This window comes from Oncorhynchus tshawytscha, linkage group LG30 (genome assembly GCF_018296145.1).
Source record: "Oncorhynchus tshawytscha isolate Ot180627B linkage group LG30, Otsh_v2.0, whole genome shotgun sequence".
Taxonomy (NCBI): domain Eukaryota; kingdom Metazoa; phylum Chordata; class Actinopteri; order Salmoniformes; family Salmonidae; genus Oncorhynchus; species Oncorhynchus tshawytscha.
The window spans coordinates 47,258,772-47,284,828 of NC_056458.1; the positions used below are offsets into that span (position 1 = coordinate 47,258,772).

Here is a 26,057-nt window from a genome sequence, read left to right on the forward strand (position 1 = left end):
TTTGAATGATGTGGGCTGAACCACAGATGAGAAGCAGGCTACTGCAAGAGCATTTAGACCAGGCAACTCCTTTAAGTAATCAAACTCGCTATGATGAAAAGCTGAGACTTGCTACTGGCGAGCGACTTGGCATTTTCCCTCCATTCCAGCTTGGTTTCTTCATCACTTATTTTTGAGCCTAGGCTATTCGTTTTAAGAACTCTTTTATTTTTTTTATTTTTTTACTGTCAAGAAAATGCTGCAGCGGGGATATACACTCATTCTGGTAGACCTACGAACTGGATATTGTGACGCGAAATTCTCACAATATCCAATTCCAGCTCTTAAACCCAACACACCTTTAATACAGGCCCGGAACAATACAGCCAATTTAAACCGCATCACTGAATAACTGTGATAAACGCGAATAATCAGCGAGATTTTACAACGACTATGAGTGTTTGAAGTTGTCAAAGCGTGATGGTTTTTCCTCTTGACAGTTATTAAGAGAGGGGATCAATACGATATCTCCAGGTTCACACCTTCAGCCAATCCCATATCTATAGTATACTGACCCATTAGGATGATATTCACGCCGTACTATGCTGCAACTACAATGTTTTTGTACATTCAATGATTGATAATATGCCTTTTACAGGGGTCATTGCGTTTTAGTCTTTCTTCATTTAAAAATAAGTATATTATTATTCTACTTATATCAATGCATTATTTTGAATGCAATAGGCTATATATATATATAAAGAATCAAATAACTTATGTAAAATATTATACAAATAAATCAAGATACCTTAAATTACATATTGGCAGAGTTTGCTAAGGGCTGATCAAGTGTTTGACGATCAGATAACACCCATGGGCCTAACCCTTGACAAACGTTTTCCTAACTCAAAGCGTGTAAACCAAGCATTGATGTCAATGGGAGTTTCATACACCCGTGGGGATTAGGCTGGCTCTGTCGTCACATGGTTACGTTGTCCATGACATCATAATGAAAACAAAAGACTATAAAAAAATAAAAAAATCATATATTTTCCAATTAGCCCACACCCCAGTCTTTGTATATCATTGAAGAGCAGATGCTATAAAAGGTTTCATTTTATAGCCTGTAAATATTCAAACAGTTATTTATATACATACCCGAAAGCCATTACTGGTGAGTCTACTTCCCTCCGAACATATCTTACAGCAAGAGTGTCTAACTACTCCAAACAGCTCAAAATGCAATGACAGTCTGTACTTGTACCAAACAGGTTTGCAACTAGTGAGAAGATAGTTCATGACCCACGTATTGACTTGGAGAATGAATCATCCAGAACTCCATATAAAGTCCCCGTGTAACAGATGACGTGTTGTGCCTGTCTGTGGCTGTTCACCAGTAGACAGAGGGGTTACGTGGGCCTCCGGATTCTACAGATAGTAGCCTACCTCACAGTGGCCCCAAACCTGAGTACAGACATGACTATGTGGGCCATCTGGACTGGACTCTCCCTGCCTGGCTGACAGCCTCAAATGGAACCCATTCCCTACTTAGTGCACTTATTTAAACAGGGTCCTTGGGGCTCTGGTCAAAAAAAGTAGCGCACTATCTAGGGAATAGAGTGCCATTTGGGATGGATCCTGGAGACATTTTGAAGACCATTCTCTGCCAACTCTAGGCCAATGGAATGGACATCACCATAGCCAACCCACAACAAAGACCTGACAGACAGCTTTATAAAAACGTGCCAACATGTCCTCTTTTTTTAATTTGAATACCAGTATGCAAATGAACAAGGATTTCAGCTCTCAGAAGCTCTCAGTCGGATCCCTGTTCCTGTACCTGTTGTTACGCCCTCATTTTGATTTTCCTCTCTCTCAGTGCTTTCTGTTCCATTTCAATCAAATCTTCTTCCAGTAAGTCACTCAGAATCAGAACGGCCTCAGAGTACAGCTGCTGCAGCCTGCAAGGGGACGATCTTTTTGTTATATATATATATATATATATATCTCTTCATCACACTTTAGTTACCTTACTTTTCATAACTATAGCCTCTATAATTACCCGTAACTTAAAAGTCATTACAGTAGCTAGATATCAGCACACACCACACACACACACACACACACGTTTTCTTTACAAATGAGATATCACCCTTTCATTTGAGCGTACATAAGGCAGCCTTATTATTCAATGCCTTACAATCAACTGAATGTGTTTTTGCTATAAAAGACATAAACCGTGTGTGTAAAGATTTATGGTCTATAGTCATTTAGTTGCAGATTTCTTAGGATGTGGTTTGATGATTTGAACCTGAAACAAAATGACAACCAAAACTGTTGGTTGTTTGGATGGTAAAAACATGTAGAAGACTGGGTGACGATAGTGCATGCTGTTACAAGCCCTACACCGACAAAAGTACTATAATTATGCACGTCCACAGAAAAAAAATGTAGTAATTACCCAAAATCATCATCTTTGCGTCAAAAATATTTTTTTTTTTTTTTTTGGGGGGACGGGGGGGGACACACGTGACATTAATTTAAGGATTATGGTACTAAGTCTACATCGTTAGGTTAAAGCTAAAAATATATATATATATATATATATATATGAGACTTCATTATGCAAAATTGACATCATTGGATGTATCCATTTCTAAAGGAGATTTCTAGAAAAACACAGCCTAGAGGTGTTTCCGTAACATCCAGGTTTCTAGGATAAGACAACAAAAAAAACATCGTTCTGATTTGAAAAGTGCCTCCGGTCCATGTATTGAAAAAGAAAGTCAACAACAACAACAACAATTCAAACAGAGAGCTTTTAATGCACATGTAGAATGTTATTTCCGATCCCTCTATCTCCACTTCATGGCTGTCATAAACCTCTCTCTCAAACCCTATTCTCTTCCTACTTTGCACAAACACTCAATTGAGTAAAAAAAAAAAAACACCTATCTGTCTTTATAACTCTCGTTTACAGTCTGTTTGCCCCTCACAGAAGAATCATTAACCCTTTATAGGAGAGTCTGTTTGGCTGTGACCCAGATAGGACTCTGATTGAGAGTGTGAGTGAGTGTGTGTGTGTGTGTGTGTGTGTGTGTGTGTGTGTGTGTGTGGTCTCTGAGACAGACGTTTGGTGGTAAGCTAGCTCAGTTAACAATACATTTAGTGCTTGGTGTACTGTGTCCCAAATTCCTTCATGCACTATATAGGGAATAGGATGCCATAGGGCTCTGGTCTATAGTAGTGTACTATATAGGGAATAGGGTGCCTACTTGTTCAGACTGTAGGGTGCTGTGGGATGCCTACTTGTTAAGATTGTAGGGTCTTGTAGGGTGCCTACTTGTTAAGATTGTAGGGTGCCTACTTGTTAAGACTGTAGGGAGCCTACTTGTTAAGACTGTAGGGTGTTGTAGGGTGCTGTAGGGTGCCTACTTGTTCAGACCATAAGGTGCTGTAGGTTTCCTACTTGTTAAGACTAAGGTGCTGTAGGTTTCCTACTTGTTAAGACTGTAGGGTGCCTACTTGTTAAGATTGTAGGGTCTTGTAGGGTGCCTACTTGTTAAGACTATAGGGTGTTGTAGTGTGTCTACTTGTTAAGATTGTAGGGTCTTGTAGGGTGCCTACTTGTTAAGACTATAGGGTGCTGTAGGGTGCCTACTTGTTCAGACTGTAGGGTGCCTACTTGTTAAGACTGTAGGGTGCCTACTTGTTCAGACTGTAGGGTGTTGTAGGGTGCTGTAAGGGGGCTACTTGTTCAGACTGTAAGGTGCTGTAGGGTTCCTACTTGTTCAGACTGTAGGGTGCCTACTTGTTAAGATTGTAGGGTCTTGTAGGGTGCCTACTTGTTAAGACTATAGGGTGTTGTAGGGTGCTGTAGGGTGCCTACTTGTTCAGACTGTAGGGTGCCTACTTGTTCAGACTGTAGGGTGTTGTAGGGTGCTGTAGGGTGGCTACTTGTTCAGACTGTAAGGTGCTGTAGGTTTCTTGGTTGTTCAGACTAAGGTGCTGTAGGGTTCCTACTTGTTCAGACTGTAGGGTGCCTACTTGTTAAGATTGTAGGGTCTTGTAGGGTGCCTACTTGTTAAGACTATAGGGTGTTGTAGGGTGCTGTAGGGTGCCTACTTGTTCAGACTGTAGGGTGCCTACTTGTTCAGACTGTAGGGTGTTGTAGGGTGCTGTAGGGTGGCTACTTGTTCAGACTGTAAGGTGCTGTAGGGTTCCTACTTGTTGACAGTGGTGTCCTGGTGATCCAGGGTGGTCAGGTAGATGTCTATGAAGGACATGCTGGTACACAGGTCCTCCATCACAGTGTAATCAGTGTGACGCAGAGACTTGTTGAACTGTTGCACTAGCTTGGTGAAGTTGCCTGTCTGTATGGAGAGAGGAGAGTAGATCGGGGTTCAAACGCTATTCGAAATCTTTAAAATAGCTTTAGCATTTCCTTTAGCCTGTGTTTTAATTATATTGGTTCCATTGCGCCAGGCAAGCTCAATGAAGACCAGATTAAGTACTGAAATTATTTCAAATAGTTTTTGAACCCAGGTCTGGAGAAGAGCGTGTTAAGTAGGTCATGTTTGGATGTTTGTCGCAAGTGTCATTCACAAAACGGCGTCAATCATCACAAAATGGCTAGCGGTGTCTATCATCACAAAATGGCTAGCGGTGTCTATCATCACAAAATGGCTAGCGGTGTCTATCATCACAAAATGGCTGGCGGAGTCTATCATCACAAAATGGCTAGCGGTGTCTATCATCACAAAATGGCTGGCGGAGTCTATCATCACAAAATGGCTGGCGGTGTCTATCATCACAAAATGGCTAGCGGAGTCTATCATCACAAAATGGCTGGCGGTGTCTATCATCACAAAATGGCTAGCGGAGTCTATCATCACAAAATGGCTGGCGGAGTCTATCATCTCAAAATGGCTGGCGGAGTCTATCATCAGGGTGATAAAGTCAAGAATCAAGTCAACACCTGTTTGTGCATCGGTATCCCACAACGTAAACCAACCTTAGTCCTAACTAACATTAGGGTCTCCTGAGTGGCGCAGCGGTCTAATGCACTGCATTAGTTCGATTCCAGGCTGTATCACAACCGTCTGTGATTGGGAGTCCCATAGGGCGGTGCACAATTGGCCCATCGTTGTCCGGGTTAAGGTTTGGCCGAGGTAGGCCGTCATTGTAAATAAGAATTTGTTCTTAACTGACTTGCCTAGTTAAATATATATATGTTTTAATAGTCTAACATAAACCTAACCCGCATCTCCCAAATACCACCCTATTCCCTATATAGTGCACTACTATAGCACCCTATTCCCTATATAGTGCAGTACTATAGCACCCTATTCCCTATATAGTGCACTACTATAGCACCCTATTCCCTACATAGTGCACTAATATAGCACCCTATTCCCTATATAGTGCACTCCTTTTGACCAAATTCCTATAGTACATAGTATAGGGAGGGGACCCCTGGCTCTGGTGTGAGTGTCACCTGGCTCTGGATCAGATTCCTGATCTCGTTCTTCTGTCTCTGGATGATGGCGTGTTTCTTCTGGGTCAGCGAAGCCTCCCGTTCACTTTGTACCTCATTCTCAAAACGCTTCGTTGCGTGCTGGAGAAAACACATGAAAAAGTATTGGATTCCTACCTACGATTTGTACAACTGGTTTTCAAATCTGTAAATGCAGAATTCCTAGTGTATTAAAAACCCGAGAAGTCGATTGAAAACACCTGTGCATCAAAAGTGAATAGTTCATACTAAGACCAATACGCACGTGAATTACAACATTATTTGAAATACAAATTGTCTTTTGTTTTTTTTGTATATAAAAACGGGTAGCTTTTTCCTTAAACCAGTTGCTAAAAGTCGTCCTCGGATCTTAGGAGCAGAGGCTAAGATCCGTATTTATTTTCTATTACCTTGTTATGTTTATTCAGAGATCCATTACTACCAACACCCCCCCCCCATGCCACATGGTGGAAGACGGAAATAATGCTCCACACACTAGCTAAGAAATAGGTTACATTATCACGCTATAGCAGCTCCCCAAAGGAAACCCAGAGGGCCTCCCGATCCATCCATCCCCTCACTCTGGGTGTGTCCCAAACAGCACCCTATTCACACACACATTCAAGGGTTTCTTTATTTGTACTATTTTCTACATTGTAGAATAATGGTGAAGACATCAAAACTATGAAATAACACGTATGGAATCAGGTAGTAACCAACACAAAACAACAAAAAAGTGTTAAACAAATCAAAACAGATTTTGTATTTGAGATTCTTCAAAGTAGCCACCCTTTGTCTTGATAGCTTTGCACACACTTGGCATTCTCTCAACCAGCTTCATGAGGTGGTCAACTGGAATGCATTTCAATTAACAGGTGTCCCTTGTAAAACGGGAAGGAAGTATTCCACAAATTAATGCATTTGAGCCAATCAGTTGTGTTGTGACAAGATAGGGGTGGTATACAGACGATTATGGCAAGAATAGCTCAAATAAGCAAAGAGAAATGACAGACCATCATTACTTTAAGACATGAAGGTCAGTCAATGCAGAAAATTCCAAGAACTTCTAAAGTTTCTTCAAGTGCAGTCGCAAAAACCATCAAGCGCAATGATGAAACTGGCTCTCATGAGGACCGCTACAGGAAAGGAAGACCCAGAGTTACCTCTGCTGCAGAGGTTAAATTCATTAGAGATACCAGCCTCAGATTGCAGCCCAAATAAAACACTTCAGAGTTCAAGTAACTGACACATCTCAACATCAACTGTTCAGAGACTGCGTGAATCAGGCCTTCATGGTTGAATTGCTGCAAAGAAACCGGTGGAAATCTGTCCTTTGGTCTGATGAGTCCAAATTAGAGATTTTTGGTTCCAACTAGTGTCTTTGTGAGACACAGAGTAGGTGAACAGATGATCTCCGCATGTGTGGTTCCCAACGTGAAGCATGGAGGTGGTGTGATGGTGCTTAGCTGGTGACACTGTGATTTATTTAGAATTCAAGGCACACTTATCCAGCATGGCTACCACAGCATTCTGCAGCAATACGCCATCCCATCATTTGTTTTTCCAACAGGACAATGACCCAACACACCTCCAGGCTGTGCAAGGGCTATTTGACCAAGAAGGAGAGTGATGGAGTGCTGCATCAGATGACCTGGCCTCCACAATCACCCGACCTCATCCCAATTGAGATGGTTTGGGATGAGTTGGACCACAGAGTGAAGGAAAAGCAGCCAACAAGTGCTCAGCATATGTGGGAACTCCTTCAAGACGGTTGGAAAAGCATTCCAGGGGAAGCTGGTTGAGAGAATGCCAAGAGTGTACAAAGCTGTCATCAAGGCAAAGGGTGGCTACTTTGAAGAATCTCAAATATAAAATATATTTTCATTTGTTTAACACTTTTTTTGGCTACTACATGATTCCATACGTGTTATTTCATAGTTTTGATGTCTAAAAATAAAGAAAAACCCCTAGAATGAGTAGATGTGTCCAAACTTGACTGGTACTGTAGGTATATGTACACAACGTATTAGGACCCCTTCCCATTTTTCCCCATTTTGTTACAGCCTTGTTCTAAAATGGACTAAATAACAATTTTTCCTCATCAATCTACAGACATATTTTTGCAAATGTATTAAAATAAACAGCAATACCTTATTTACTTAAGTATTCAGACCATTTGCTATGAGACTCGAAAATTTAGCTCAGGTGGATCCTGTTTCCGTTGATCATCCTTGAGATGTTTTTACAACTTGATTAGAGTCCACCTGTGGTAAATTCAATTGATTGGACATGATTTGGAAAGGCACACATCTGTCTGTATAAAAAGGTCCCACAGTTGACAGTGCGTGTCAGAGCAAAAACCAAGCTGTGAGGCCGATGGAAATGTCCGTAGAGCTCCGAGACAGGATTGTGTCGAGGCACAGATTTGGGGAAGGGTACCAAAAATATTCTACAGCATTGAAGGTCCCCAAGAACACAGTGGCCTCCATCATTGTGAAAAGGAAGAAGTTTGGAACCACCAAGACTCTTCCTAGAGCTTGCCGCCAGGCCAAACTGAGCAATCGGGGGAGAAGGACCTTGTTCAGGGAGGTGACCAAGAACCCGATGGTCAATCTCCACAGCACTCCACCAATCAGGCCTTTATGGTAGAGTGGCAAGACGAAAAGCCACTTGCCAAAAGGCACCTAGAGGTCTCTCAGACCATGAGAAACAAGATTCTCTTGTCTGATGCCAAGCTTCACATCTGGAGGAAACCTGGCACCATCCCTATGGTGAAGCATGGTGGTGGCACCATCCCTATGGTGAAGCATGGTGGTGGCAGCATCATGCTGTGGTGATGTTTTTCAGCAGGAAGGACTGGGAGACAAGTCAGGATCAAGGGAAAGATGAGCAAAGTACAGAGAGATCCTTGATGAAAGCCTGCTCCAGACCTCAGACTGGGGCGAAGGTTCACCTTCCAACAGGACAATGACTATAAGCACGCAGCAGAGACAACACAGGAGTGGCTTCGGGACAAGACTATGAATTTCCGTGAGTGGCCCAGCCAGAGCCCTGACTTGAACCCGATGGAGCATCTCTGGAGACCTGAAAACAGCTGTGCAGCGACAGTCCCCATCCAACCTGACAAAGCTTGAGAGGATCTTCAGAGAAGAATGGGAGAAACTCCCTAAGTACAGGGGCGCAAGCTTGTAGCATCATACCCAAGAAGACTCGAGGCTGTAATCGCTGCCAAAGGTGCTTCAACAAAGTATTGAGCAAAAGGTATGAATACTTACGTAAATATTTTGAATACATTTGCAAAAATGTCTGAAAACCTGTTTTGGCTTTGTCATTTTGGGGTATTGTGTGTAGATTGACGAGGGGGGGAAAAAAGGCTATTTAATCCATTTTAGAACAAGGCTGTAACATAAGATGTGTAAATATCGAGGGGTCTAAATATTTTCCTAAAGCACTGTGTTTTTTTATTTAACAAGGAAAGTCAGTTCAGAACAAATTCTTATTTACAATGACGGCCTTACACCGGCCAAACCCAGACGACGCTGGGCCAATTGTGCGCCGCCCTATAGGTCTCCCAATCACAGCCGGTTGTGATACAGCCTGGATGTGTGTGTGTGTGATATAGATATATATATTTAGGCCCTGGTTGAAAAGTAGTGCAGTATAAAGGGAATAGGGGGCTGTTTGAGATGCAACCAGCAGCAATAAAAGAAGGTACTCACTTACTCACTCGGTGCTATGTGAACTTGTAGGGAGTGAACAAGTTATATCCCGAGGCCGCATTCATTGTAGCTGGGGACTTTCCAAATTTCCTCCTGAAATTCTATCAACACATCTCCTGTCCTACACGCGGAGAGCGTATGCTTGACAATTGTTACTCTCCCCTCCGGGATGGCTACAAGGCCCTCCCCCGCACTCCCTCTGGCAAATCAGATCACGGCTCCATCTTGCTCCTCTCCCCTCCTATAGGCAGAAACTTAAGCAGGAAGCACCAGTGGTAAGGACTGTTCAACGCTGATCTGACCAATCAGAATCTATGCTGCGAGACGGTTTTGATCATGCGGACTGGGAAATGTTCCGGGTCGCCTCTGAGAATAGTATAGTAGGACTCGGGTTCATCAGGACGTGCATAGAGGATGTTGTTCCCCCCGATGGTTAGAACTTATCCAAACCAAAAACCCATAGATAGATGGCAGCAGTCGCACAAAACTTAAAGCGCAAACCACCACATTTAAACACGCAAGGTGACTGGGAACATGGACAAACAGACCAGCTATGACCTCCGTAAGGCAAACAAAGAGGCAAAACAACAACAGTACAGAGATGATTTGAGTCGCAATTCAACAGCTCAGACACGAGACCCATGTGCCTCCAGACAATCATAGATTATAAAGAGATAGCAAGCCAAGTCGCAGACACTGACGCCGCTCTCCTGGACAGGCTTAACACCTTCTCCCACTTTCGAGGAAAACAACACAAAGCCACCGACGTGTGCCCCTATCGTTCACGAGGAATGTGTGCTCCCGATCTCCGTGGTTGACGTAAGACATTCAAGCTTGTTAACCGCTCGCACGTCTGCCAACCCAGATGGCATCCCAAGTCGCGTCCTTAGAGCATGTACAGACCAGCTGGCTGGATTACCAACAACGATGAGATTCCAGGAAAATAACCTCTCCCTCAGACGACAAGGCGCAACAGCACCTCTTCAACCTCAGGAGGCTTAAGAAATTTGGCTTGGCCCCTAAGACCCTCACAAACTTCTACAGATGCACCATCCTGTCGGGCTGTACCACCGCCTGGTACAACAGCTGCACCACAGGGCTCTCCAGAGGGTGGTGCGGTCAGCCCAACACATCATCCAGTGCACACTGCCTGCCATTCAGGACATCTACAGCACCCAGTGTCACAGGAAGGTCAAGAAGATCATCAAGGACCTCAGCCACCCGAGCCATGGCCTGTTCACACCGCTACCATCTAGAAGGTCATTAAGGACCTCAGCCACTCGAGCCATGGCCTGTTCACCCCGCTACCATCTAGAAGGTGGAGACAGTACAGGTGCATCCAAGCTGGGACCAGACTGATAGAATCTGTTTATCTCCAGGTCATCAGATTGTTAAACAGTCATCACTAGCTGGCCTCCGCCCAGTATCCTTTCCTGAACCTTAGACATTGTCACTAGTCAGATACCAGCCAATAATCTACCCTGCAACTTAGAGACTGCTGCCCAATGTACATAAAAGTAATTAAACACTGGTCACTTTAACAAGGTTTACATACTGTTCACTGAGTACTGCCCCTATACAGTGGGGCAAAAAAGTATTTAGTCAGCCACCAATTGTGCAAGTTCTCCCACTTAAAAAGATGAGAGAGGCCTGTAATTTATCATAGGTACACTTCAACTATGACAGACAAAATGAGAACAAAAATCCAGAAAATCACATTGTAGAATTTTTTATGAATTTATTTGCAAATTATGGTGGAAAATAAACTTTTGTTATTGACCAAATACTTATCTCAATACTTTGTTATATACCCTTTGTTGGCAATGACAGAGGTCAAACGTTTTCTGTAAGTCTTCACAAGGTTTTCACACACTGTTGCTGGTATTTTGGCCCATTCCTCCATGCAGATCTCCTCTAGAGCACTGATGTTTTGGGGCTGTTGCTGGGCAACACAGACTTTCAACTCCCTCCAAAGATTTTCTATGGGGTTGAGATCTGGAGACTGGCTAGGCCACTCCAGGACCTTGAAATGCTTCTTACGAAGCCACTCCTTCGTTGCCCGGCGGTGTGTTTGGGATCATTGTCATGCTGAAAGACCCAGCCACGTTTCATCTTCAATGCCCTTGCTGATGAAAGGAGGTTTTCATTCAAAATCTCACGATACATGCCCCCATTCATTCTTTCCTTTACACGGATCAGTCGTCCTAGTCCCTTTGCAGAAAAGCAGCCCCAAAGCATGATGTTTCCACCCCCATGCTTCACAGTAGGTATGGTGTTCTTTGGATGCAACTCAGCATTCTTTGTCCTCCAAACACGACAAGTTGAGTTTTTACCAAAAAGTTATATTTTGGTTTCATCTGACATTCTCCCAATCTTCTTCTGGATCATCCAAATGCTCTCTAGCAAACATCAGACGGGCCTGGGCATGTAGTGGCTTAAGCAGGGGGACACGTCTGGCACTGCAGGATTTGAGTCCCTGGCGGGCGGCGTAGTGTGTTACTGTGTGATGTGATTTTCTGGATTTTTTTTCTCATTTTGTCTGTCATAGTTGAAGTGTACCTATGATGAAAATTACAGGCCTCATCTTTTTAAGTGGGAGAACTTGCACAATTGGTGGCTGACTAAATACTTTTTTGCCCCACTGTATATAGGACCATCCACCCTTACCTGGGATATGGATGGATGAAGACCTAAGGTTGGAAACATTGTAACAATACAAAAATAAATCACCTGGGAGCATGAATGCAACTGAATGCATTCAAAAGAAATGTGGCTTCCACATTTAACCCAATCAGAACCCAATCCGAATCAGAGAGGTGCGGGGGGGCTGCCATAATTGACATCAATGTCTTTGGTGCCCGGTGAAACAGTGGGTTATCTGCTTTGTTAATGACAGATTTTTATCTTGTCAGCTCGGGGATTCGATCCAGCAACCTGTCGGTTACTTGCCCAACGCTCTAACCACTAGGCTACAAACAGTGTTCAGCATTTTCTATTTAATTTTACATACCGTTTTACCCACTTTATACTGTATGCATATACTGTTTTCTAGTCATGGTTCATCCTATAGAACTACTGCAGTAAACACATTTTCTATTCACATACTGTGCATACACACCATTCACATACATCGGCTTGGTATTTTTGATTTATTGTTTGGTATTTTATTAGGATCCCCATTTAGCTGTTGCAAAAGCAGCAGCTTCTCTTCCTGGGGTCCACACAGAACACAGAACATAATACAGATCAATAGAGAAGAACACAGAACACAGAACATAATACAGATCAATAGAGAAGAACACAGAACACAGAACACAGAACACAGAACATAATACAGATCAATAGAGAAGAACACAGAACACAGAACGTAATACAGATCAATAGAGAAGAACACAGAACACAGAACACAGAACATAATACAGATCAATAGAGAAGAACACAGAACACAGAACACAGAACATAATACAGATCAATAGAGAAGAACACAGAACACAGAACACAGAACATAATACAGATCAATAGAGAAGAACACAGAACACAGAACATAATACAGATCAATAGAGAAGAACACAGAACACAGAACGTAATACAGATCAATAGAGAAGAACACAGAACACGGAACATAATACAGATCAATAGAGAAGAACACAGAACACAGAACGTAATACAGAATGACATAATACAGAACATCATTAGACAAGAACAGCTCAAGGACAGAACTATATGCATTTTGTTTAAAGGCACACGTAGCCTACATATCAGTGCAGACACACAAACTATCTAGGTCAAATAGAGGAGTGCCGTGACGTGTTACTTTATCCGTTATTTGAAACCAGGTTTGCTATTTATTTGAGCAATATGAGATGGAAGGAAGTTCCATGCAATAAGGGCTCTATATAATATGGAACGCTTTCTTGAATTTGTTCTGGATTTGGGGACTGCGAAAAGACCCCTGTTGGCATGTCCGGTGGGATACGTGTGTGTCAGAGCTGTGTAAGTTGACTACGCAAACAATTTGGGATTTCCAACAATGTTTCTTACAAAAAGAAGTGATGCAGTCAGTCTCTCCTCAACTCTTAACCAAGAGAGACTGGCAGCATAGTATTTATATCAGCCCTCTGATTACAATTCAGAGCAAAACGTGTCGCTCTGTTCTGGGCCAGCTGCAGCGTAACTAGGTATTTCTTAGCAGCACTGGACCACACGACTGGACAATAATCAAGATTAGACAAAACTAGAGCAGAACTTGCTTTTTGGAGTGTGGTCTCAAAAAAAGCAGAGCATCTATTTATTTTACGGACAGACCTCTCCCCATCTTTACAACCATTGAGTCTATATGTTTTGACCATGACAGTTTACAATCTAAGGTAACGCCAAGTCATTTAGTCTCCTCAACTTGTTCAACAGCCACACCACACCATACCAGATTCAGCTGAGGTCTAGAACTTAAGGAATGATTTGTACCAAATATACAAAACTCTTAGCGTTTAGAGATGCTCAGGACCAGTGTATTACTGGCCACCCCATTCCAAAACTGCAACTCTGTTAAGGGTTTCAGTGACTTCATTAGCTGTGGTTGCTGATGCGTATACGGTTGAATCATCAGCGTACATGGACACACGTGCTTTGTTTAATGCCAGCGGCAGGTCATTGGTAAAAATAGAAAAGAGTAGAGGGCCTCGAGAGCTGCTGTGTGTTACTCCACACTTCACATGTTTGACATGAGAGAAGCTTCCATTAAAGAAAACCCTCTGAGTTCTATTAGATAGATTGCCATATCGTGGATTCGGAGCGGAGGTTGAACATACAATTCAAAGGGCTGCACTGAAATCTAACAGTACAGCTTCCACAATCTTCTTATTATCCAGTTCTTTCAACCAATCATCAGTCATTTGTGTCAGTGCAGTACATGTTGAGTGGCCTTCTTTTATAAGCATGCTGAAAGTCTGTTGTTAATTTGTTTACAGAGAAATAGCATTGTATTTGGTCAAACACAAATTTCTTCCCAACAGTTTGCTAAGAGCTGGCAGCAAGCTTATAAATTCAGCAAAAAAAAGAAACATCCTCTCACTGTCAACTGCGTTTATTTTCAGCAAACTTAACATGTGTAAATATTTGCATGAACATAAGATTCAACAACTGAGACATAAACTGAACAAGTTCCACAGACGTGTGACTAACAGAAATTGAATAATGTGTCCCTGGGTCAAAATCTAAATTAACAGTCAGTATCTGGTGTGGCCACCAGCTGCATTAAGTACTGCAGTGCATATCCTCCTCATGGACTGCATCAGATTTGCCAGTTATTGCTGTGAGATGTTACCCCAGTCTTCCACCAAGGCACCTGCAAGTTCCCTGAAATTTCTGGGGGGTGTCCAAGGACTTGCCTCTAGGCTCAGATTAAAGATATGACAGATAGGAGTGGCTATAGAGTCAGCTACCCTTCTCAGTAGCTTACCATCTAAGTTGTCAATGCAAGGAGATTTGTCATTATTGATCATTAACAATTTTTCCACCTCTCTCACACTAACTTCACAAAATTCTAACTTGCAATGCTTTTCTTTCATTATTTGTTTTTTTATGCATTAATATAATTGCTCTCTGTTTGTTGTTGGCATTTCCTGCCCAAGTTTGCCCACTTTGAAATAAATCATTAAAATAATTGGCAACATCAAATGGTTTTGTGATGAATAAGCCATCTGATTCAATGAAAAATGGAGTTGAATGTCTTTCTGCCCATAGTTTCATTTAAAATACTCCGACGTTTTATTCCATCGTTCTTTATATCATGGATCCATAATACAGTTTCTTCTTCTCAGTCACATAATTTCTCAGTTTGCAGTAAGTCAGATGTGCAGACAGACTTATTAGCCACTCATTTTGCCCCATCTCTTTCAACCATACAGTTTTTCAATTCCTCATCAATCCATGGAGCCTTAACAGTTCTAACAGGTTCATGTTTATCAATCATTGGAAGAAGCAATTTCATAAATTAATCAAGTGCAGCATCTGGATGCTCCTCATTAAATCACATCAGACCAAGAAATATATTTAATAACATCATCCACATAAGAGTCACAGCCAAATCTTTTGTATGATCTCTTATACACTATTTTAGGCCCAGCTGTTGGAACTTTGTCTTTCCTGCATATAGCCACAATATTGTGATCACTGCATCCAATGGGTTTAGAGCTTTAGAACAAAGTTCTACAGTATTAGTAGAAATGTGATCGATACATGTGGATGATCTTGTTCCTGTAGTGTTTGTAAAAACACCCTGGTATGTGGATTAATAACCAGATTACAGGCACCAGATTACAGGCACCAGATTACAGACACCAGATTACAGACACTGGCTACAGTAAGAAGCTTCCTCTTGAGCGGACAGCTTGATGAAAACCAGTCAATATTCAGGTCCCCAAGAAAGTAGACCTTTCTGTTAACATCATACACTAACAACCATTTCAGATATATTATTTAGATACTGACTGCTAGCACTTGGTGGCCTATAGCAACACCCCAAACGAAAAGGCTTTAGATGTGCCAAGTGAACCCACAACCACAACAACACTGGACATAAGATCTTCTCTAAGCATTACAGGGATTATGGCTCTGAATATATACAGCAACACCTCTCCAATAAGCATTCCTGTCTCTTCTATAGATGTTATATCCTTGTATTGCTACTGATGTATCAAATGAATTATTTAAGTGAGTCTCAGAAATGGCTAATATATGAATGTTATCAAGTTACTGATTTCATGAACCTTATTTCTAAGGCTACATATATTAATATGGGCTATTTTCAACCCATTCCTGAGTAGCTTATCAGAGAGACATATAATACTGAAAAGAGCAAGCAAAGCAAGAGAAAAAAAATATACATTCAGCAGTCCATTAATCAGTTGGTGTGTGTGTGTGTGTGTGTGTGTGCGGTGGGGTTAAAGCTATGAATCCAAAGGCTTGGCTCTCTCATCCCTTCCAGGCTTCTGGGAGGGAGGGTGAACAATGAGCCTGTCATAGCAGATGTAAGCAATGTCCCCACACGCTCTGGCAGCTTTCATGTCTGGGATCAGTTCTTTCCTCTTCTGGCACACAGCTTCAGGATAGTCCTCATTGAGGAAGATATACGTTCCTCTCAAGTTCTTGGCTCTTTCCAGAACAGCTACCTTGTCCTTGAACCTCAGGAACTTGACCACTATTGGCCTGGGTCTGTCACCTGGGCTGGTGGTGGGTTTTCCAGTCCTGTGGGCGCGCTCCACCTCAATCTTCCTGTGGTTCATCTACAATTTCTCAGAGATCATTTCTCTCACTTTGTCCTCAGTCTCCATCCAGGTCTCATGTGGAGATTCTGCAATTCGGTCCACAACCATGTTGTTCCACCTTGCTTGTCCCTCAACATATCCTGATTTATCCGTCATTGTTATCATGGATTCACACACAGAACTGATGTCCTCTCTCAATGACTTACAGATTGCTGTCATATTGCTCTTCTGTTTCAACTCATTGAGCTGACCCTGGGAAAACTGCAAACGGTTCTTCAGGTTCTGGGCCTCTCTCGTCAGGTCGTCCATTCTTTTATTAGTAGAATCCACAAGTATTTGGACAAAACACTTGAAGCTATTTTCTCGTTGTTGTAACAACTGCTTGTTGGTCTATTTTTGTTCGTTTAAAAGATCCTTTACCTGTGATAGAGAGACACCACTGTCCTCAACGGTACTCCCGCCGGCTTTGGTCTTTGTCACGGTAGCTAGCAACGTTGGTTACCCTGTTACGCCTTGCAGTTCCAGACAGGGAAGGTCATGGGGAAGATTGTTGTTTTCAAAACAGCAGGGATCTAGACAGCCACAAACCCAGAACAATCCAGAGTCCCAGCCACAATTGTTAACCACATCACGGGCTGCGTTCTAGAAAACCCAGCTAGCTTGATATGCAGCTAGGCTAGCTGCGACGCCAAATAGCTCACCAGACCAGTCCTTGGGTCGGCAGGATCACTGGAAAGAGACAAGCAGTCCCAGCAACTGATGACAACTGCTTGGCTGGTTTCAAACTAAGAAGCTAGATAGCTACCAATAACATTCCAAATATAAAAAAAAAAATCTCTCTCTCTCTCTCTCTGCAGAGAGCATACGCTTGACAATTGTTACTCTCCCCTCCTATAGGCAGGAAGCACCAGTGGTAAGGACTGTTCAACGTTGATCTGACCAATCAGAATCTATGCTTCAAGCAGTCCCAGCAACAGATGACAACTGCGTTGCTGGTTTCAAACTAACCTCCCAATACACTTTCAAACAACAAACTTTTCAAATAAAAACTGCAATGTGATTGGATTTTTTTTTCTCATTTTGTCTGTCATAGTTGAAGTGTACCTATGATGAAAATTACAGGCCTCTCTCATCTTTTTAAGTGGGAGAACTTGCACAGTTGGTGGCTGACTAAATACTTTTTTGCCCCACTGTATATCTTCTGTAAATTCACCCAGTGTAGATACTGTACTTTGGTTGAATTTGGATTACTGTTACAGTGCTATTTGGGTTGTTAACCTTTTACTGTACTGGGCTCATCAGAGTCATACAGAGTGTTGCTTGATCATCTTAAACAAATCTACTTTGAAATAAATGTATGTGCACCTTATACACGGTTATGGGCTTAACAAAAATATAGACACCTGTACCATGTCAGATATAGAGTGGAAATGTATTACATTTGAGTTTGTTTCCCAATATTACATTTTATATACAGATCACAGATGACTGAAATATAACAAAACCATTTGACATAGAAACACTGGATTTTCTGGCTGTTTAAAAAAATGTGTTTAATAATGAAGTATATTAATAACATCCCACCCATGAAGCCACTAGGTCACTTGACTGCAGGAAAGGGCTACTTGGATTCGTCCCGACATTTCATGATTTCGTATATATTTTTTTAGTGATTATTTGTGTACTTTGACATTTTACTCCATTGTTAAGGAGCTAGTAACATAAGCATTTCGCTGACCCCGCTATAACATCTGCTAAACTGTGTAAACTTTTGATTTGATTTTAAAGAGGTGGCCTGGTCGCTTGCTTTCTCCAGGGCGTCAGCTGTAAATAATTATACGAAGTAGCCCTGCCTGAGAGCTGCCGTCTGGACATCACATCTGACTAAACCCCACAGAGACAGCACAGCACTGAGCTGAGCTGGCTTGGGCCCAGGAAGACAGGATGCATAGAAAATGGGACCCTATTCCCAATACAGGGCCCTACTTTAGACCAGGCAGCGTACAATATGTATGGGAATAGGGTGCGATGGCATCCCACGAGGACAGGGGTTCAACCTGGAGGACATGGGGGGTTCAACCTGGAGGACAAGGGGGGTTCAACCTGGACGACAAGGGGGGTGTTCAACCTGGAGGACAGGGGGGTGTTCAACCTGGAGGACATGGGGGGGGGGGTTCAACCTGGAGGACAAGGGGGGGGTTCAACCTGGAGGACAGGGGGGGTGTTCAACCTGGAGGACAGGGGGGTGTTCAACCTGGAGGACAGGGGGGTGTTCAACCTGGAGGACAAGGGGGGGTGGTCAACCTGGAGGACAAGGGGGGGTTCAACCTGGAGGACAGGGGGGGGGTTCAACCTGGAGGACAGGGGGTTCAACCTGGAGGACAGGGGGGGAGTTCAACCTGGAGGACAGGGGGGGGGGGTTCAACCTGGAGGACAGGGGGGGGTGGTCAACCTGGAGGACAGGGGGGTTTAACCTGGAGGGCAGGGGGTTTCAACCTGGAGGACAGGGGGTTCAACCTGGAGGACAGGGGGGGGTTCAACCTGGAGGACAGGGGGCAGAGGGGTTCAACCTGGAGGACAGGGGGGTGTTCAACCTGGAGGACAAGGGGGGAGGGGTTCAACCTGGAGGACAGGGGGCAGAGGGGTTCAACCTGGAGGACAGGGGGCAGAGGGGTTCAACCTGGAGGACAGGGGGGTGTTCAACCTGGAGGACAGGGGCCAGAGGGGTTCAGCCTGGAGGACAGGGTGGTTCAACCTGGAGGACAGGGGCAGAGGGGTTCAACCTGGAGGACAGGGGGGGAGGGGTTCAACCTGGAGGACAGGGGGCAGAGGGGTTCAACCTGGAGGACAGGGGGCAGAGGGGTTCAACCTGGAGGACAGGGGGGGGTTCAACCTGGAGGACAGGGGGCAGAGGGGTTCAACCTGGAGGACAGGGGGGAGGGGTTCAACCTGGAGGACAGGGGGGGGGGTTCAACCTGGAGGACAGGGGGGGGGGTTCAACCTGGAGGACACAGAGGGGTTCAACCTGGAGGACAGGGGGTGGGGGTTCAACCTGGAGGACAGGGGGGGAGGGTTCAACCTGGAGGACAGGGGGTGTTCAACCTGGAGGACAGGGGGCAGAGGGGTTCAACCTGGAGGACAGGGGGCAGAGGGGTTCAAACTGGAGGACAGGGGGCAGAGGGGTTCAACCTGGAGGACAGGGGGTTCAACCTGGAGGACAGGGTGCAGAGGGGTTCAACCTGGAGGGCAGGACAGAGGGGTTCAACCTGGAGGGCAGGGGGTTCAACCTGGAGGACAGGGGGTTTAACCTGGAGGACAGGGGGTTTAACCTGGAGGACAGGGGCCAGAGGGGTTCAACCTGGAGGACAGGGGCCAGAGGGGTTCAACCTGGAGGACAGGGGCCAGAGGGGTTCAACCTGGAGGACAGGGGCAGAGGGGTTCAACCTGGAGGACAGAGGGGTTTAACCTGGAGGACAGGGGGTGAGAGGGGTTCAACCTGAAGGACAGAGGGGTTTAACCTGGAGGACAGGGGGCAGAGGGGTTCAACCTGAAGGACAGATGGGTAACCTGGAGGACAGGGGGCAGAGGGGTTCAACCTGAAGGACAGAGGGGTTTAACCTGGAGACACAGGGGGCAGAGGGGTTCAACCTGGAGGACAGGGGGGTGGTCAACCTGGAGGACAAGGGGGGTGGTCAACCTGGAGGACAAGGGGGTTCAACCTGGAGGACAAGGGGGGGCCCCGCCCCCTTTCGGAAAACCTGGAGGACAAGGGGGTTCAACCTGGAGGACAGGGGGGTGTTCAACCTGGACGAAGCAGGGGGTCCACACTCCAAGACTGTTCCACCTGGAGGACTGGGAGATGTTTCAACCTGGAGGACAAGGGGGGTGGTGACAACCTGAGGACAAGGTGTGGGAGTTCAACCTGGAGGACAGGGGGTTGAAGATGTGTTCAACCTGGAGGACAGGGGGGTTCCAACCTGGAGGACAGGGGGCCAGAGGGGTTCAGCCTGGAGGACAGGGGCCACTGGGGTTAATCCTGGGGAAGGGTCTGTTCAACCTGACTGAGGACAAACAGTGCAGAGGGGTTCAACCTGAAGGACAAACAAGCTAAGTGCCAACCTGAGACAAAGGGGGGCTCAATTCAACCTGGAGGACAGGGGGTATGGGGGTTCAACCTGGAGGACAGGGGGTGTTCAGCCTGGAGGACACGGGGGTGTTCAACCTGGAGGACAAAGGGGGTGTTCAACCTGGAGGACAAGGGGGGTTCAACCTGGAGGACAAGGGGGGTTCAACCTGGAGGACAAGGGGGGTTCAACCTGGAGGACAAACGGGGTGTTCAACCTGGAGGACAAGTGGGGGGTTCAGACCTGGAGGACAGGGGGCCCTCAGACCTGGAGGACCAGCTGGCCGGTGTGTTTTACCTGGAGGATTCAGGGGGCATACCAGGGTTCAAACTGGAGGACAGGGGGCCAGATTGTTCCTGTTCCCAGAGGAAGCAGGGTGCAGAGGGGTTCAACCTGAAGGACAGAGGGGTTTAACCTGGAGGACAGAAGTGCTTTAACCTGGAGGACAGGGGCCAGAGGGGTTCACCCTACCTGGAGGACAGGGGCCAGAGGGGTTCAACCTGGAGGACAGGGGCCAGAGGGGTTCAACCTGGAGGACAGGGGCAGAGGGCCAACCTGGAGGACAGAGGGGTTTAACCTGGAGGACAGAGGGGTTTAACCTGGAGGACAGGGGGCAGAGGGGTTCAACCTGAAGGACAGAGGGGTTTAACCTGGAGGACAGGGGGCAGAGGGGTTCAACCTGAAGGACAGAGGGGTTTAACCTGGAGTACAGGGGGCAGAGGGGTTCAGGGAGGACAGGGGGTTCAACCCCGGAGGACAGGGGGCCAGAAGGGTTCAACCTGGAGGACAGGGTGGTTCAACCTGGAGGACAGGGGGGCCAGAGGGGTTCAACCTGGAGGACAGGGGCCAGAGGGGTTCAGGCTGAAGGACAGGGGAACAGAGGGGTTCAACCTGGAGGACAGGTGGTTCAACCTGGAGGACAGGGGGCAGAGGGGTTCAACCTGGAGGACAGGGGGTTCAACCTGGACGACAGGGGAGATTGGGTTCAACCTGAAGGACAGAGGGGGAAACCTGGAGGACAGGGGAACAGTAGGGGGGTCAACCTGGAGGACAGGGGGTTCAACCCGGAGGACAGGGGGGTTCAACCTGGAGGACAGGGGACAGGGGGTTCAACCTGGAGGACAGGGGGCAGAGGGGTTCAACCTGGAGGACAGGGGGCAGAGGGGTTCAACCTGGAGGACAGGGGGCAGAGGGGTTCAACCTGGAGGACAGGGGGCAGAGGGGTCAACCTGGAGGACTCCAGAGGGGCAGAGGGGTCTGAACCTGGAGGACAGGGGACAGAGGGGTTCAACCTGGAGGACAGGGGACAGAGGGGTTCAACCTGGAGGACAGGGGGCCAGAAAGATTCAACCTGAAGGACAGGGGACAGAGGGTTCAACCTGGAGGACAGGGGGGTCAGAGGGGTTCAACCTGGGGACAGGGGGAAAAACAGCTTCAACCTGGAGGCCAGGGGGCAGAGGGGTTCAACAGCCAGGACAGGGGGCAGAGGGGCTCAACCTGGAGGACAGGGGGACAGACTCTACTCAGCCACTTTAATCAGGGGGCAGAGGGGTTCAACCTGGAGGACAGGGGGCAGCCACTTTCAACCTGGAGGACAGGGGACAGAGGGGTTCAACCTGGAGGACAGGGGACAGAGGGGTTCAACCTGGAGGACAGGGGACAGAGGGGTTCAACCTGAAGGACTATGGACAGAGGGTTCAACCTGGAGGACAGGGGTTCAACCTGGAGGACAGGGGGCAGAGGGGTTCAACCTGGAGGACAGGGGGCAGAGGGGTTCAACCTGGAGGACAGGGGGTTTTAACCTGGAGGACAGGGGGAAGACAGGTTTTTTTTGGAGGACAGGGGGGTTCAACCTGGAGGGCAGGGGCACAAGGTTCAACCTGGAGGGCAGGGGGCTGAACCATGGGGTTCAACCTGGAGGGCAGGGGGTTTGACCTGGAGGACAGGGGGTTCAACCTGGAGGACAGGGGGTTCAACCTGGAGGACAGGGGGTTGAACCTGGAGGGGGGGCAGGGGGTTCAACCTGGAGGACAGGGGACAGAGGGGTTCAACCTGGAGGACAGGGGGCAGAGGGGTTCAACCTGGAGGACAGGGGGCAGAGGGGTTCAACCTGGAGGACAGAGGGCAGAGGGGTTCAACCTGGAGGACAGGGGGCAGAGGGGTTCAACCTGGAGGACAGGGGGCAGAGGGGTTCAACCTGGAGGACAGGGGGCAGAGGGGTTCAACCTGGAGGACAGGGGGCAGAGGGGTTCAACCTGGAGGACAGGGGGCAGAGGGGTTCAACCTGGAGGACAGGGGGCAGAGGGGTTCAACCTGGAGGACAGGGGGCAGAGGGGTTCAACCTGGAGGACAGTGGGCAGAGGGGTTCAACCTCAGTAGTAGTAAGAACAACAGTGGTAGTCCAGTACAGTACGTACCTGGATCTCCATGATGACCACGCCGATGAACATGTTGAAGAAGATAAAGTAGCCGATGAGGATGAAGACGATGGTGAAGATGCGGCTGGAGTTCATCCCCAGGTCGTCAAGGTTCTGCTGCAGATCAGTCCAACCATCCACCTGAGGAGGGCAGAGACAATGGAATAAGAGTTGAAAAATATCCAGTAGTTTTCCCAAAATGCCCAAGTTTTCCAGAAATCACAGAAGGATGATTCTTGGAATCAAAAAAGGAAAATGGAAAACCTGGGAATTTGGGGGAAATGACCAGAGTTTTGTAACCCTAGATGTTAATTATGCATGTTTCCTCAACATGTGCACTAAACAGACCACAACAGACAGCGTGTTGGGATATTGAGATGAAAGATACTGTTGTAGGAACATAACGTTGACATATTTCATACATGGCAGCACAACAAAATGGCACTGACGTGAGAATACGACTGTCAAAAAAACAAATGTAAAAATGTTTACGTCTACCGGTGGACAGACAGAGGACATTTGGTTCGGCCTACGCCAGACTGAACTGGCAGTCTACAGCAAGGGGTTCTTTTACAGCCTGGGACCCAAATGAGAAATTCACTGTTTTCCTGGGACCCAAGCTCATGAAACACCCCCCCCTCCTTTTTTTTTTTTTGGGGGGTACCATAAGCAAGATTTCCACCAGGATAGGTAGGCTATTCTAATTCATACTCACTGTCACTAAACTGAAAAGTGTGAAGAGTGCACAGCCCAGGTCTCCCCAGTTCTCAGGGTCTCCAGTGTTAGGGTCTCCAAAGTAGTAATATCCAATGATGGCAAAGATGAACATCAGGAGAAACATCAGGCCCAGGACATATACCACACTCTTCATGGTCTTGAATAGAGCTACAACCAAGGCCTGTCAATCAAACAAACACACAACAAAGGAGAGAGAACACTACAAATCTCTACAAACCTGACACCTGAGTGACCCCAAGAAATAACTGATTAACATTTATTTTCCACGGTCAAACTCTAAAAAGGTATCCAAAGACCAACGTAACAGACACACGTGTATGGCCTAGAATTGTAGCACTAATTGCTTCATTCTCACCTGCAGGCCCCGGATGAACGACACAGTCTTCAGCACGCGCAAAGAGCGAAAAGCGCGGACGATGCGCATGGTCCCCATTGCACTGGAGTCCCCTCCATCAGCGAACATGGGAACGAATGAAATGACCAAAATAATAGCATCGAAAACATTGTAGCCATTTTTCCAGTAAACCCCTGGGTTAACGTACACCTTCATCAAGAACTCCATGGTGTAAATGGCCATGAAGAATTCGTCTGCAATCTGTTTGATGAAAATAGAGTGAAGGGAGGACTGGATTTGAGTAGAGGACATATTTGCATACAACAACTGCTACAAAGCTTAAGCTTATGGAACTGTTACATTTTCCCTAAACGTAATTGTGTATGCTTCTATGTCAGTGTTCGCAATTTTGCTAATTGCGATCAGCAAATTACCCACCGCAAAGAATCCAAAAAGTTTGTATTTCAAATCATAGTCGGTCTCCAAGGCCATGAACAGAGCGTTGAGGATAATCGTGACCATAATCATACCATCGAACAGTGTTTTTTCAGTAATGTTGGCAATGTAATCGTAGAATTCGGTATCTTTTCTCCTGAATAAAACAATATATACATTTTTTTTTTAAATTCACAGTAGCCTAGCTAATAACAACACCACATTTCAAAATGAATTAGTCAGAAACATCTGAAAAAAAACAACAACATGTTTTAAGTGGGCCAGCTGCATTGACAGGTAAACATGCCTCAGAGTCAGACAAGTGTGTGTCCGATAAAGAGTTATGACATCTAACGTATAAATGGAACAAAAAAAACAAAAAAAGTTATTTTTCTTTAGCCTACACATTCAAACCCGCCGCTGTTGTTGCTGCTCTCCCAACAGCGTCCCAGTCAGAGAATCTTCGGAGCGCTATCTGACTGGCTCCCTTTTGAATGATGAATCTAAAATATCCGCTTCCACTTTCTTTGACGTCTGCATTTTGCTCCATCTTCAGTACCAAACTCCTGGGGTAAAAGCATCGACTCTCGTCGAACTCCTTGGAAAAGGGGAAATAACCAGGTAGTACTCAACAACAATGACCTCACAATGAAATGGAACGTATAAATCATTTTTTTTTTAAAAATAGGTTCTTGTTTACACATCACAATTGACACTTCGCTAAGCCCCGCCTAATTATTTTGGGCTACCAATCGCAGCGTTCCGTTGGATAGCAACATCTATAGCCTATTAGCCTCTTAGGAGAGTTCCCAACAACCGGATGTTCCGGTTTTCAGGAGAAATGGAAAGTGAGCCTGTGACACAACTTCCGCTTTTGGACTTCAACAAGGTGACACCCTTGAGGTCTAATAAGAAACTGGAGACTGCTTCGAAGATGTCCAACCTTTGTTTTCAAGCCAATCTACTCACATTTGCACGCACTAATCTTTTTATAGACCCAATAATAAAGGCATCAGTTAAACAGTAAAAATGAATTACCATATTATGAGGCAGGAACACAACCAGTCATTATATTTTCATCTGATTGTCAAACAAGTCACGTTTTAAAAAGTAGGCTACCTTGTGTATGTTTGTCCACTCTAAAATAATTCCAGCACCCAAACTGCATGTAGGCCTATACTCTAACCATTTGATGAATGGAAACAGACTTCTGTTACAAAACACACAAAGGTGTGCCTAATGACATTCAGCAATTGCCATTGATTATGTCTATATTGATTATGTCTATATTGATTATGTCTATATTGATTAGGTCGGTTAGAGCGTTGGACTAGTAACTGGAAGGTTGCAAGTTCAAACCCCGAGCTGACAAGGTCGTTCTGCTCCTGAACAGGCAGTTAACACACTAGGCCGTCATTGAAAATAAGAATTTGTTAACTGACTTGCCTAGTTAAAAAAAAGGTAAAATAAAAAAATAGGCCTACAAATTGACGCGTCTTGCCGACAAATGTAACTTTTTTTTGTTCCCTGA

General features: G+C 45.5%; 1 protein-coding gene across 3 annotated transcripts; it reads right to left on the reverse strand.

Moving 5' to 3' along the window:
* Window positions 1-742: 742 nt before the first annotated feature.
* LOC112229067 (cation channel sperm-associated protein 3) lies at window positions 743-25,331 on the reverse strand. 3 transcript variants are annotated; one of them, XM_042309257.1, is made up of 8 exons: window positions 24,931-25,331; window positions 24,530-24,683; window positions 24,113-24,352; window positions 23,735-23,917; window positions 23,020-23,160; window positions 5,477-5,596; window positions 4,207-4,352; window positions 743-1,940 (listed from the first exon to the last, which is right to left on the reverse strand). In XM_042309257.1, exons 1-8 carry the CDS (start codon window positions 25,074-25,076, stop codon window positions 1,826-1,828), a joined length of 1,245 nt encoding a protein of 414 aa, XP_042165191.1. In that variant the 5' UTR covers window positions 25,077-25,331; the 3' UTR covers window positions 743-1,825. The 3 variants fall into 3 exon arrangements, with proteins under 3 accessions (XP_042165191.1, XP_024250734.2, XP_042165192.1); XM_024394966.2 differs by having other exon boundaries at window positions 24,530-25,331; XM_042309258.1 differs by lacking the exon at window positions 743-1,940 and having other exon boundaries at window positions 3,706-4,352.
* Window positions 25,332-26,057: the final 726 nt, after the last annotated feature.

What these genes read in the sequence shown, in the direction of transcription:
- LOC112229067 (XM_042309257.1), bottom strand. Translation starts at nt 25,076, where the DNA reads ATGGAGCAAAATGCAGACGTCAAAGAAAGTGGAAGCGGATATTTTAGA. An exon ending in CGTTCATCCGGGGCCTGCAG is followed by an intron (nt 23,918 to 24,112) that starts GTGAGAATGAAG and finishes TTTGATTGACAG; the next exon opens with GCCTTGGTTGTAGCTCTATT. An exon ending in GGAATCTGATCCAGAGCCAG is followed by an intron (nt 4,353 to 5,476) that starts GTGACACTCACA and finishes CTCTCCATACAG; the next exon opens with ACAGGCAACTTCACCAAGCT.